The sequence below is a fragment of the Austrofundulus limnaeus genome, unplaced genomic scaffold (genome assembly GCF_001266775.1).
Source record: "Austrofundulus limnaeus strain Quisiro unplaced genomic scaffold, Austrofundulus_limnaeus-1.0 Scaffold2, whole genome shotgun sequence".
Lineage (NCBI taxonomy): Eukaryota > Metazoa > Chordata > Actinopteri > Cyprinodontiformes > Rivulidae > Austrofundulus > Austrofundulus limnaeus.
Genome location: NW_013952404.1, coordinates 6236500 through 6251171, shown reverse-complemented (window position 1 = coordinate 6251171; position 14672 = coordinate 6236500). Strand labels below are relative to the sequence as shown.

The 14672-nt window shown below is 37.0% G+C and overlaps 2 protein-coding genes across 2 annotated transcripts; one reads left to right on the top strand and one right to left on the bottom strand.

Moving 5' to 3' along the window:
* Positions 1–873: 873 nt before the first annotated feature.
* cipca (CLOCK-interacting pacemaker a) lies at positions 874–10297 on the top strand. The gene is made up of 4 exons (XM_014013079.1): positions 874–994; positions 2819–2935; positions 5010–5176; positions 6976–10297. Exons 2-4 carry the CDS (start codon positions 2830–2832, stop codon positions 7726–7728), a joined length of 1026 nt encoding a protein of 341 aa, XP_013868533.1. The 5' UTR covers positions 874–994; positions 2819–2829; the 3' UTR covers positions 7729–10297.
* On the bottom strand, positions 10213–14052 carry zdhhc22 (zDHHC palmitoyltransferase 22; the record flags this gene model as incomplete). Its single annotated transcript, XM_014013091.1, is given in 3 exon segments — positions 10213–11806; positions 11893–12450; positions 13911–14052. Coding segments are annotated over 2 exon segments (834 nt in total). The 3' UTR covers positions 10213–11528.
* Between the last annotated feature and the right edge of the window lie 620 nt (positions 14053–14672).

Genomic DNA, 14672 nt, shown 5'->3' with positions numbered 1-14672 from the left:
AACAAAAGGCAAGTTTGCAGTAAGTTGGGGAGAAATATGTGCCTTATTGCTACAAAAGTTAGGAAATATTAAAGGGTTTGTTGTAAATACCAGTGTAAAAAAGCTTTTTACATGGTTTTGAGGACAGAAACTAAAATACCAACATTTTGAGTAAACTCATAACAATAACATATTGTATTGTAATAAATTATATAATAATATGTTGACAAAGATTTTAAAATTTCTGATTGGATGCATATTTAGTGTTGCAATAACCTTTATCTTATATTCTTAGACTAATTTAAAAGTGACAATATAGATTTTTTTTTACATATTAACTAAAAAATTAACATATTGTTTTATGTGAATTTTTTTGTATTCAGTGACTAATAACAAAAGCTATCTAACCAAATCATTGACTGTCATTAATATTACTTTCATCACTTTTTTATAGCTACTGATCTCATATAATGTTGATATTTGTATTTTACTGTAATAAATGACAACATTTTAAAAAAAAATCACATTTAATTGTATGAATGCCGACATAATAATCAGGTAAAGGCCGCACCACGAGCTATGAAAGGTCAAATAGCGGCCAGTAGTTGTGGATGTTATGTTATTCTAGTGTTTCTTGGCTTGGCTTACCTGGTGTTTCCTTGACAACCGCAGAACCTTGTCATGTTTCAGGAGGATATTATAATCCTCTGTAGAGTCTTACAGGCAAGTTTCAGGCCATGGTACTTATTTAAAACCACTTTATCTGCAAACACAAAGTTAAACTTAGTAACTCTTCTGTGTGTTATAAAGACATTGACGTTAGAAAACGTCAAAGCAAGTCTCTTGTTAGGTTTGCCTGTAAGACTTAGCTGTGGTCAAAATTCCCCGTTACAGATACGAATCTGCAACGAGGCGACGTACTAGCGAGCTGTGATAGATTCGAGGGACCGCGGCTGTAAAACGACAAAACTTGGACGCCACTATTATCGGGATCATCAAGCAAACGACCTAATTGGTAAGGTTTGCAGAAACGGCGACAGTCGCTACATAAGTAGTTAGCAACTGTGCAAAGAGCAGCTCTGTTTTGAACGTGCGGGGCCTTAGCATCACCAAGCTAAGTAAGAGCGCTAACATCGAGGAAGGTGTGGGAGGACATAGAAAAACTGAAATGCTCGTTGCGTTAAACATTTTGTTTCTCTATAGCATAGTTAGTTTGTTTGTTTCCATACAAGTATATTTTGAAAAATGTATGGAACTACTTTTTGTTTGTTGTAAACTTCCTGCTTCCCGCGGCGCCTATCAAATATTTATCATTTACTTCAAATTAGCATACCTCTCTCAATAGTAAAATATTAGCCCTATATTTGCAACTAAACTGGCTTTGGAAGTAAAACAGGTCTGTAAGCAGCAGCTAAAATCTGAGAAATATGCGGACAACTTCTGTAAGGATGCAATGAGCTTATTTAATCATTGCTTAGTGTGGTTATTTTTGATGGACACCCTTAATTGGTGAAATTAAACTATGATTTGTGCACAGTGATACTTCAGAATCCTAGCCCAATAAATAAGAACTAAAGCTGTTAAATCAAATAGTTTAGAAAAACATCTTCAGTGCGATAGAAGTTCATGTTTACACTACAGGCTGTGCAAAGATGGCATACTTTAGGGCTGTGTATTGGCAATAATTTAGCGATACGATACATATCATGACAGAGGGGTCACGATACGATATATCCCGATATATTGCGATACTGTAAGCAAGGTGATATATTGTGATTTTTTTTTCCAAAAATCCTATTAAATAAAAACCTCTTACTGGAAAAAAAATGAAAAACCAAAATTCATTGTCTCAGAAAATTATAATATTACATAGACATATTTTTGATACATTTAGCTGTGTTCTGCTTTGTATGTACTTTACTTTATTTGTTTTATATTTTTTATTTCATCCATGTTTTCAATTATTAGACTAAATTTGACAATAAATAGTTTGAAAATATATTTTTTGCAGCTTTTAGTTTTTAATATTAATTTACAATATGGTCACCCAACACTTAACAATAGCCTCTACCTCAAGAGGTAGAGTAGCCAAATGGTTGGCTCACTGCTGCCAACTAGCCGTTCATTTTAATGTTCAGCCTCTGACCACTAGTAGGCAGCAGTGAGCCAGGCTGAACTACAACATAAAAATGAACAGCTGGCAGGAAAGTTGGCATTTTAAACCTTAATAAAAATCGATACAGGGCTTTCGAATATCGATACAGTATCGGGAAATGAAATATCGCGATATTTCAGTGTATCGATATTTTCTTACACCCCTAGCATACTAGCGAGTCAATTTTTTGAAATGCCCTCTTTGACCATAAGAGGTAGCTTGTCAACACCACAAAGGAACATGGAAGCACTGACTCAAGGATTAAGAGACAGATCTGTTTATATTGTACTCAGATTACATTACAAAGGCTTTGCATTGTTTGACATTCACATCCACTTGTACAGTGCTACTTACTTTATTCAATATGCAGGATTTTTGCTCTGCAGTAACACACTCTGTCTTACCCAAGACACTTTGAAACGTGAAGCGGCTCAGTTTATACTGCCAGCCTTTTAGTAAAAGGACTACCTGAAAATGATCCACCTCATCCAAACCGAGTGTTTATATTCACTTTCTGAGTCCTACCTGGAGTCAGTATTAAATGTCTATCAGCTGAGAGTCTTGTCTTTGACCTCGCTTACCTCAAATTAAATTAAAAGCCGACAGAGTATCACTTGTTCTAGACAAATTCACACAAGCTGGTTGATATTGTTTAACTTTATTTAACTTTTTTTTCCCCCGCAGCTGGTACCAGCATGAATGGCTTCAGTAAACCAAGGGCACATGGGGTGCCACAGTTCACCGGAACATCGCTCCTCAGATTATCCAAACATGACTTGGAACGAGATTCGGGCTTCTCAGGTTTGAAAAAGTCACATTTCATGAAAGTGACTAGCCTCATTGTTTTTGTTGTTGTGTGTTATAGTGAATATAACTAGCTACAGCTCTGTGCAGAATCAAAATTTTATTACTTGCATTCACAGTTTGTGAGTGATTAATTGAACCGTTTGAAGTATGTTTGCAAAAAATATGGTTRTTTCTAAGTGTTGCTGCGAATCCAATTATGCACAAAACGGCAAAGCGTGATTTGCCACCATGAACTTTTGAAATATTTCTGAACGTTACATGTTATATTGACTTGGATTTTTGTTAGCTAGTTTATTGACCTGACCTCTTGAAATAAATATTGCCATAACAATACCATTTGGTAAATAAATAACCTCTGCAGCATTGTTCAAATTCTGCCTGAATGAGGTTGTTTAAAGGTATTGGATAGATGGCATTTTCATGGTGTTATAAATGTTTTTGTAAGGAGTAAAATACTTGATGAATTGATCTCTGGATTTTAGAAACAAGATGTACAAAAACAGGATTGGTTTTTTTTTGTATTAGAAATGTTAAGCAACACAATCCCTATAACATCTGAAATAACAGTAATGTCTGATTTGTGCAGAACTGGTGTCCTAAGAGTAAGTAAATGTAAAAGTGGTGGTAAACAACATATTAAAAAAGGTAAAGATTTTGATCAAGCTAAACGATTTCAGCATCAAAAATTAATTTTACTCTACTACTAGTCTCTCTAATCCAAGTAATGCTGTGTAAGTTTATATACTTTAAAATAATGTGACAAATATTTTGCAGGTATGTAGCCTTCTGTGTTGTTTACTAAATGTTTGTGACACTAGTAACTAAGTCAAGTTTGATTCTTGTCTTCACCTGAAAGTCCATGTGTATAATTAGCTATTATATTATTAGAAATAGCATTTACCCATGCTAGTTCACTAATCAAATCTAGAGATCTAGGTCACATTCTCTATGTAGACTGAGCTTTACAATCGATGACCTTTATTTATATGATGAACGTTGACCTGGATTTGGTTAAATTCTTATTAGGTTGATGGTATCCTCTTCCAGATGCCAGAGATATGTATACACGTGGACATATCTCTTCCAGATGCTAAAGAGAGATATATATGCACACGTGGACATATCTGTTCCAGATGCTAAAGAGATATGTACACACGTGGACAAAATTGTTGGTACCCTTCGTTTAATGAAAGACAACCCCACAATGGTCACAGAAATAACTAGAATCTGACAAAAGTAATAATAAATAAAAATGAACAAGTGAAAGTCAGACACTGCTTTTCAGCCATGCTTCAACAGAATTTTTTTTTCAAAATAAAATTCACTTTCAAGAAAGAGTTGTCTCAGGAGATTAGAAAGAAAATTATAGACAAGCGCATTAAAGGTAAATATAAGACCATCTCCAAGCAGCTTGATGTTCCTGTGACTACAGTTACACATATTATTCACAGAACATGGGCCTTGCAACTGGATAACGACCCAAAAGACAGCTAAAAACACCCAAGAATGGCGAAGAGGAAAACATTGGCCTTCAATGAGCCCTGACCTAAATCCTATTGAGCGTCTTTGGAAGGAGCTGAAACATGCCGTCTGGAAAAGGCAGCCTTCAACCCTGAGACAACTGGAGCAGTTTGCTCATGAGGAGTGGACCAAAATACCTGCTGAGAGGTGCAGAAGTCGCTGACGGTTACAGGAATTGTTTGATTGCAGTGATTGACTCAAAAAGGTTGTGCAACAAAATATTAAGTTAACGGTACCATCATTTCTGTCCAGGCCTGTTTCATGAGTTTTTATTTTTTATTTTTTTATTTTTTTCTGTTGAAGCATGGTTGAAAAGCAATGTCTGACTTCCATTTGTTCATTTTCATAGAATTGTTATTTATTACTTTTATTAGATTCTAGTTATTTCTGTGGCCATTGTGGGGTTTTCTTTCATTCAACGGGGGGGGCCAACAATTTTGTCCACGTGTGTATCTACATCTGCCAGTGTTTAGTAGTTCTAATGTTATGGACACAACAAAAAGATAAATCTGTTTACTTCATGAGACCCATATCTTCTCATTGTCAGATGCCAGCTCTGAGTACCTCAGTGCAGTCGAGGTGACAGACTCTGAAGACACTGGAAGGAATGGGTCAATAATCGGACAGGAAGCTGGTCAGCAGGTGGCTTTAGTGGGAGGTTCGTATTCTGGACTGTCCCCAATGATCATCATGAACAACTTTGTCCTAAAGCAGGTAAAACTGAACTGTAAACTGCATTTTGAACTCTGCACTGCCTTGTTTAAAATTCTATTTATAATATCTATAAACAAGAATCTGAATGTTGTGTGTTGGCTAGAGCCAAGATTTATGGCACAATGAACTTTCTCTGGAGCAGTGTGTAGATAAAAAGGCAGAGCWTATTGTCCAAAGTACAATTTTGAAATCAAACAGTTATTTAGCTTTTTTTAATGGATTGTTTGTTTAGTTATCCATAATCAAAAGGTTTGGCTRAATACACTGGAATTTTGGAAATATTTGGCATTTTTTCAAAGGCTAATGAGATCATGAGAGCATCCAGTTCTGTGGATTCAATTCAAAAATTTACAAACATGAGMACAAGAACTTTACGGTACACAGGTCACCTTGTGATGGGCTCTCTTTTTCACTTTCAGAAAGCGATTCCTAAATGGCGCTTAGCCAAAACCCATCATCCTGTAGATAAATCTACCTATAGATGATGCATTTCTTAGATTATTTGTCTGGCTTTACTGCTTTGAAAACTGAAAATCTTCTGCAGACAGTTGTTTGTTCTTGCTACATGTTTTATGAGTTTGATTAAAACACAGCTGAAGTTCACTTCATGGTTTTAATGCTTTTATGTTTTAAGTACCGGTATACAGTGTTGAAACTTGGCAGTGTCTGGGATGAGCAACAGACATTAGCTGATCATTAGCTTTCTAATCTACCCTGTACCAAATAGAGTTGGGCAAAATTGTATAGTGTGCAATTAACATCAGAAAACTGTCAATAATTGATATTTGCCACTTTGTAATTACTGCAGATAGTATCATGTGATGGTGAATTTATCATCACTATCAGGTGCACGTGTAAGCACAGAAGTGGACGACAGCAGAACAACTAATGCTAACCCTAAACCTATGAATTTGTGTAATCACCTGAATAAACTACATAAACTGGAGCATGAGGAAAGCCAGAAAAGGCAACTCAAGGCCACAACATTGGCCACATGCAAGTGCAATTGTCAGCTATTATTTGGCATATGTGACCCATCATATTGAAATGAGGATGAGGTCAAATTTGGACAAAATGACCTAATCACATTTTCAGATTCCTGGCTTTAAAAGCTACATTTTGATCCTTCTGATATCATCAACTTATCCAGAGATATGACTTAATTTGTCTTGTTGGTTAGGATAATACATCACTGTTTGGTCTGAATCCTAATTTCATGTAAATTTATTGAGTAATTTTTTATGTTAATATAAAGAGGAAACCTCAAATAATATTTGTATATTAAGATTTCCCAGTTGGAAAGAAACAAAAACATTACTAAATCGCAGGAAATTTTTCAAAATGGCGTTTTCCTTGAAATCAGTATTTTTTTTGCTACTGCTCAAAAAAAAAGCTTCAAAAAAATTTTTGGATTGTATTTCAGACAGTTCGTTCAAATGATACATTGATAAAGCATTARTTCATTATAATGTGACAAAATGCAATTTTTGCACACATTTAAATCAAAACCCTATATTTGCCCTTTTTCCACATTCCACTTTTGGACTTAATCCTCGTTTCAATGTGATGGGTCACATATTAATTGTTATCGGCTAAATATCACAGTTAATCCTGATAYATTTTTTTGCCAATATTGCCCAACCCTAGTACCATACACCGCAAAGGAAAGGTAACAATGTGGGACTGAAATCTAAAAAGCAGCCCAGAGATACTAAATGTTTGAGTGCTGTTGGTTTGTATGTTTAGTACCTTCTGCAGCAATATTGCCGCATGACATCAAAGCTCTATCTTCTTTCTAGCCGTCACCCATGACCCCGTCAGAAAAGCAGTGGGGCTTTTCATCCCCCATGGAAGTGATGCCTCAATCACAAGTGGTTCTCCTTCAGCCAATGGTATCAAACGGCAGCAGCAGCTCTTCAAAGACCGAAAGTGTTCGACAGTCAAAAGGCTATATGCCCATTCTCAAGTCGTACCCCAGAATCGCCCCATACCCTGCAGACTCACCCAGTAAGAGGGTGGGATCCTCAAGGGCGATGGAAACACTGGGATGTGACCAGCGTCAGAGGAAACACCATCACAGGCTGGACAGCTCCCCCAGCCCACTGCCTGCACCGCAGACACAAGCTCAGACCATCTCCACCTTTGAAGCAGCAACTAATAAAACACAGGCGGCCGCGAGTCAGGAGCAGCTTCCTGACAAGTCTCTGACCCTAACAGCTGAAAGCAGCTTTCTGCCCGCCTACATGGAGGATTTCAGGACTGAAGCGGACAAATACGAGGACCCCATCTCCATTCACGGTGACAAACTGAAACGCTTCAGCAACACCTACAACATCCTCAGCAAGTCCGGCCTGCTGGGGATCACAATGCGCACAAAGCAGCTGATCAAAGAGAACAAGCGCACCCAGGGCCAGCTGCACGAGCTGCAGGAGCAGACGGCCCTGCTGCTGGATGCTCTGAGCAGTGGGGATCCACAGCTCTGGACTAAACTCCAGCTCTCCCTGCAGGACACAGAAAAGGAACATTCAGGGGCTAAAGCTCAGAGAGTCTAAGGGTAACGCGTTTGTGGACCTGAGCCGGCAGTTTTGAATCTAGATGCAGGAGGATTCATCTGGTCATCTGATACTTTACTGAATGTGGAGCTAAATGTCAGTTAATTTAAGAAAAAAAGATAAAATTTACCCTTTTTATCAGGGTCTGTAGATGTAAATTATGCATTATTTAAGCATATTGCTTGCAACGATGGCGCTGCCTTATTGCACGTACAAATTCCTCGTTCAATAGTGTGATGACAATAAGACCTGCAATAAACAAACATCACATTTTTCTCACTTYTTATGTTCCTTTTGTGAAAACTCACTGCAGTCGAAGTGCATCTGATAGGCCAAATATAACTGACTGGATTGCTCTTGGAAATAAAATAGCCTGCTTTTATTTCGGCTTAAGCAGTTCTTTGTGATACTTGTTTTGCACACGCTGGTGTTTCTGTAAGCGATAAATTTGTAAACTATAAATTATGCACCCCTTTATTCAGGAAGGTCCTGAAGCACAAAACATTCAGAGCTGCTGGTTTGATACGAATCTGAAGCACAGCCGCTGTTATAACGTGAAAGTTTGGAAGCATGCTGATATTTCCAACCATTGCCTATAATGCATTTTATTGCTTCTGCTGTTAGAAAATAGCAGGCATCACTTGCAGCCTAATAATGCACGCCTTACAGTGTGTGAAAAGCCACAGAGATGCATTACGCCTGTCATATTTAACACACCTGTTGACGTTTTTTTCTGGTTTTTATTGTTTTTTGTTTTTGAATTTTTAGTGAACAGATGACGCCTCCAGCAGGAAGTTTTAATACTTGACAGTAGTGACACTGAAAGTAGGCTTGTTTAACTGAGACACTGTGTAAACTATAGACAAACATCATATCAAAAGTTTTAACCAGGAAATATATTTTTTTGTTCAGACCATTTCCTTCAACCAATCTGAAATTTAGCTCAGCACAGAAAATGTGGCAGCCTTTATTTATTTGTATATTTTTACATGATAAAGATTTAACTTGCACATGGATGCAGAGGTAAACACTGATTTTAAAAMAGAAATATCAGGTGGCACCTAATACTAATAAGACCCCTGTGTTTTTCTGTTTTGTGTGTGTGATGTTTAAATTTATTTAAAGTGCTGAGTGCCTCCTCGTTAATATTTCAGACTTAGCCACTTTAGTGACTTATTATTTGAAGCCAGTTATTCTGTGAAATGTCCAATATTTCATTGTTGTTGAGAATTTTACAGCTTCAGCTACGTTTTGTTGCCCTGTTCTCTTCTTTCAAACTTGTTTCTATCATCAAATTATAAATCTACTTTAATTTTTTTAAATAATAATCCAGATTTTGACATGTTTGTAATATTTTAAGCTAATAATTATATTGCTTGTACATTTTATTATTTACACAGCCTCACCAGGTTCAAATAGTTTTATTCTTTAGTGTCAGTATTATTAATTCATCATCGTTTGCAGTCAATAATAATAAGTTGTGAATAATGTTAAACAGTTGATTATAAGAAGCTTGTTTTAATGAGTTTAGGTTTTTTTGTCAGATAACGTGGAAACTACATCTAGAAAATGTAGCAAAGAAGTGCTGTAGCCATTGAATAGACCATTTTGTAGTTTTTTTTTTTTTAAAACGTATAGCGGAACCTTCCGGGTAGCAATCATTGGATATGTACGAAGAACTTTAGCTGGAAATACCATTAGAATTGAGCAAATTTAACAAGCTCAAAAAAACCTTTCTAGCTTAAAGATATTTATGAAAATTCTCATCCAAGATCTTAAAGGAAAGTTCATCACAAATCAGTTTAGTGCAAATACATTGGATCTGTTCACAGTGAAAATTTATAGGTTTTATTGAGCGGCGTTTCAGTGTTTATATCACCAAAAATGTGAGTGCAGCTGTTCAGTGCATTTGTAATGATTTTTAACTACAAATGGTTTATTGTCCTGCCTTTGGATTTGTTGTTGCTCTTATTAGTCCTGCTGTAGTTCAGTGCTTTAAAGAAGTTTTAGGTGAAAAGATGGCGGCTACTTGTTTAGTTTTATATTACTGACCTTTTGCACTTTGTGTTTTGTTTAAATGATGTGAATATGAAATGCTTATCTGGACGCCTGTGCCTTTTATTCATGATTGTACTTTTTATTAACGCTTTTACATCTTCAAATTTTTTGCATTTCTTTACAAATGTCCTGTTGAAAGTCAAAAGTACTGAAGGGTTTCCAAAGAATTCATATTTTTGAAACTTAGATTATTGCTGTAGTAATTTTTTTCTGAGTTCCTTCATAAATATTGTTATAAAGACTTAAAAGGTTAAAATGTTAAGTCTTGTTAAACTCTTGTATTTATGTTCACAACACCACTCTAAAGATATTTATCAGTTCTTTAAAAGTAACGTCGGATAAAATGTGTCTTGGTTTTGAAGGGAGGTAATAAGGTGAAAAGTGTTTTAAAGAAATATTTTGCCTGTTATTGTGAAATGTATGTTTTTTTTCTTTTTGTCTATCAAACTGTTGAAATCCTTTTCTTGTCACTTTTCTAGAAGAATGTCATTATTAAAGATGAAAAGTAGCAGCTTTGTGTCCTTTTTTAAATCTTTTATTGAAACAAAATCAGCTCCAAAAAGTATCCTAGATGCTTAAATCACCTCAGACAGGAAGTCTGATCACGTCTCATCATCAGCAGAATAAATAATACTTMTAGAAGCATAACCTTATGGCACATTGTGAATAATACCCTGGATAATATGATTCATATTTTCTTCCTTTTGTTACAAAGAATAACACAACTGTGTTCTCATTAAAGTATCAGTCGCATCAGTTTGAGTAGAAAATGTCACCAGACTCGACATGAAAAAGCAAACTGTCAAATCTGGCAGTATATAATAATCTAAGAGCGCCACATGGCTGTCAATAATACAAAGCTTTGAAGGCATGCAAAGCTATCTTTTAGACTTAATAAGAAATTATTAACTAGAAAATCAAATGTTCTTCCTGACTCATTAAACCGCTTTGAAAATATGAAAACACTTAATAATATAAATGTATACAGTATTACTATGCACCTATTTTGTCTTGTATGGCTCTTGTCCTAAAAAGGTGTGTCTGTAACAACTATTTATTTTAATAGACAACTTTAAATGAGACACATGCTTTTAAATCCATTTTGCACATTTAAATCATCCAGTTGAGGTCTATATAAATTGTWACTGCAATGATTTGGTCTAAATTCCTCCTTATTGTAACTTYCATCCCTTTTCTGRGGTGTGTCGCAGATCAACTCGTTTTGATGCTGTCTCTTTAARTCCCCTCCAGCTTCCTGAGCGGTTCATYCTAGTTTGATAGTAGAGATATGACTATATAGCGRCGCAGAAACATTTTAGTTACACATTAATTAAAACATGTCGACAACGGAAGACTTGTCCATCCAGCCTTCCATGTTGGAGCCAGAGTCTGACCCAGARCCAGAGGAGAATGAAGACCGTCAAAYTGTRGTTGGTAAGTCCAGACCTTATTYGGCAGTTCTGTCGTAAATAGTGTGATGTAATAGTTCGGAAAAAAGAGAAAACTGAATGAGTTGAAAAATACGACCCAAACAGAATATAAAGATATCTACGCAGCGACTAAATAAAAATTTTCTGCACTTCTAGAGACTCTAAGTACACAACRAAATGTATTTAAAGGCTAAAAACATGGATTTTGCATGATATGTCCCCTTTATCCATGTAGACCTCAAAACCAATCACATGGATTAAAAAAAAACTTTTCTGATGTTTGAGCCTACAGCTTTTGCTTCTTAAACCCGCTCAGTCTTGTTTGTGCGCATCTGTGTCTTCAGAGTAYGTCTCCACTGTCTGCACAGGCAAAACAAGGCCGAGAATCCAGCGGGTGCCAAAAATATCCTTCAGGTTGGCTCTCCAGGGGCTGCGATTCTCCAAAAGCTCTCCCCTCTGCATCTGACACCAGGTCTGTCCCCGGGCCACAAGCAGCACCTGCTGGCAGCAGAAACCTGCGCTCACCAGGCCGATGCCCAGCCACACGTACAGCATCAGCACCAGGAAGAGCTGCAGGCCCGAGATGGTTCCTGTGGAGGAGAGGGGAGGGGAGGAGTTGAGACCGTAGTGCCAGAACGCACGGCGAAAGCTTCGGCTTTTGTTCGGTCAAACTCACCCGTGAAGAAGTAAGCAGTGGAGAGGGGGAGCAGGGTCAGAAAGGTCAGCGGGTTCTCGAAGGAGACTGAGTACTCCACTGTCAGGAAGGCCACGCCCAGAACCAGCGAGTACAGGCACGTGCACGACGTGTAGACACAGAACATGATGAAGTAGCGCATGTTCTTGTTGCCGATGCAGTTCCCCGTGAAGAAACAGTGGTGGTCCCTCTTGAGGATAACCTTCTTGCACAGTTTGCAGAAGTGACGGCCGTTCAGGAGGTAGTGAGCGTCCACTTTGTCCGAGCAGTGGGGCGAGCACACCGGAACCGCCGTCTCGTTGGCACTTTCAGCGGGGTATTTGATGGTCATTACGTAATTCCCCAACGCGTTGAACATCAGGAAAAGGAAGGCGGCCGTGTGGAGGGTCGTGRAACTCCTCAGGGACGTGTCTGGATTGGGGAAGATGGTTGGGATGAAGAGGCGGAAGTAGAGCACGAAGGTGGCGGCCGTGGCCATGAAGAAGTAGGCAGGAGCAACAGTGTTGAGGAGCCGCAGCTTTAACATACGGGTGAACATTTCTGTGTGGGAGGAACACAAATTTACCAATCACAGAACATTTGAAAAGATAMACAAAACACAATATGTGATACGATGTTTTCAAATGAAAAAGGCATCCTTGTTTAAAGTACTTCAAAGAAATACTAAAATATCAGAGTATTAGGGCCACACCACGACATTTTTTAATTATTTTTACGAGATTAAAGTTGTAATATTACGAGAAAAAAATCATAATCTTACAAGTCGTCCATTTTCCGTTCCTCATTTCCTCTTTATTTCCCCCACACCTTCTACCATGTGTCTGTGTTTGTAAAGTAGTCTATGATGACTTGGGTCAATGTTAGTGTAACATGTTTTCATCCAAATTAGCTACGTGATGACTAAATCTGTCAATGCATCCATTAATTACAATATGGCTTCAGTTTATCATATAGTTGTTTGCACAATTTCCAAGTCCTGCTGCTGATAATTTGATGCTAAAAGATTAACTTTTTTAAGCAATACAAAAAAAAAAAACTTGACAAGTTGCTCAACATTCCTCATTTTAATGCAGTGGTAACTGCATGCTTTTTCATGTAAAGGCTTGAATATTATGACTTTTTTTCTCGTAATACTATGACTTCAGTCTCGTAATATTACGACTTTACTTTATGTCGTAATATTATGATTTTATTCTCGTAATTAAAAATAATAATAAAAGAAATCTTGTGTGGCCCTAATAATCCAATGTAGATTTTAAATAAACTCTACAAAAAGTGTATGTTTACATCTGATTTATTTTTGGAGTCAAACAGGTTTAAAATGGCTGCCACAGCTAAACAACACAAAAATGGCTATAATACAGTTTTAAGAGTGATAAAATTTGATCATCACAACAGATACTCTGAGCATGATCTACCATATCTAACTTTATTTACCAGATTTTATTATTATTATTATTATTATTATTATTATTATTATTATTATTATTATTATTATTATTATTATTAATCCCTATATGAGATAGCAAAAATTTGTTATCCAAGTGCACAGTTTGAGTTTTGGTAATTAATAAAAGATCCTAGGGGTAAAAAAAAAAAAATCAATATAAAAACAGTGAACAGAGACAAATCTGCTAATGAGAAGAGCTCCTTTCTGAGCAAATTAGGGTCAGGAGACCCTCAGGGGCCATTAAAGATCCCAAGAATATCTCATCCTTGTTTCAGAGATCTAACCTCAAGCAAACGAGGAAATCAAAGCTCTATTTAAAGCCTCGGACTAAATTTAAAAGTTTAAATCTTTACACATCTGTCCACACACAAACACAGGGAACCCCCACCACCACCGTTTAGGACCAATTATATCGCGCACAACAATACATTTACGCCTGCTTCGTGTTTTCTGGCTTCTAGAGTAAAACTAAACCTGTGATGCTGTCTGTCGTTTTTTTTTTATTTGTTTATTCTTTTTAATTTATCTCCATAGCGATACATCTACCTACCTGCAGATGTGGGAGAGCAGAGGAGCCGTCCCTTCAGCACCACGGAGCCCAGCTGCAGCAGATAAATGTCTTCATGGAGCTCCGGCCAGCTGGGAACTCATTTATCCAGCGCCCCCTGCTGGTCCGGAAGCGTCTGTGTCCCCTGCAAGGAAAAACCACCAGAAGTGCATCATTATGTGGCTTCTTTTGTTATTTAAAAATTCTCCAAGTTAATTTAAAACCACATAAATAAATAGCTTGGCTTATTGGATTTTGTTTGGAAATATTGAATTAGTTTATTGTTTGGTCTATTTAAAGTTTCTTAGCAAGGCTTTGGTTTAAGACCCGTCTTGTGTTATTGTCCTTTTATTTGTCACATTTAAATCATTCATTTGGGTCTATATAAAGTGGAACTGCAATGCTTTGGTCTGAATTCCTCCTTATTGTAACTCCACAAGCCCCTGTTTCAACCCTTTTTCTGAGGTATGTCTCAGATCAACTCATTTTGAGGCTGTCTCTTTAAATCCATAAGAGTTGTTTCACACCCCACCTCCCAGACGGGTCTATTGTAGATTGATAGAGGGRTTTACAACTATATTAACAGCAAAGAAAAACAGAAAACTTGTCCATCCAGCCTTACATTGGAGGCAGAGTCTGAACCAGAGAAGAATGAAGACAATGAAATTTTAGTTGGCAAGTCCAGACCTTATTTGCAAAAACTGATGTAACGGTTGTTTGTTAACTTGTTTTTATTTTATTGTGTGTGTGTGTGTGTGTGTGTGT

What these genes read in the sequence shown, in the direction of transcription:
- cipca (XM_014013079.1), top strand. Translation starts at nt 2,830, where the DNA reads ATGAATGGCTTCAGTAAACCAAGGGCACATGGGGTGCCACAGTTCACC. An exon ending in ACGAGATTCGGGCTTCTCAG is followed by an intron (nt 2,936 to 5,009) that starts GTTTGAAAAAGT and finishes TCTCATTGTCAG; the next exon opens with ATGCCAGCTCTGAGTACCTC. An exon ending in ACAACTTTGTCCTAAAGCAG is followed by an intron (nt 5,177 to 6,975) that starts GTAAAACTGAAC and finishes TCTTCTTTCTAG; the next exon opens with CCGTCACCCATGACCCCGTC.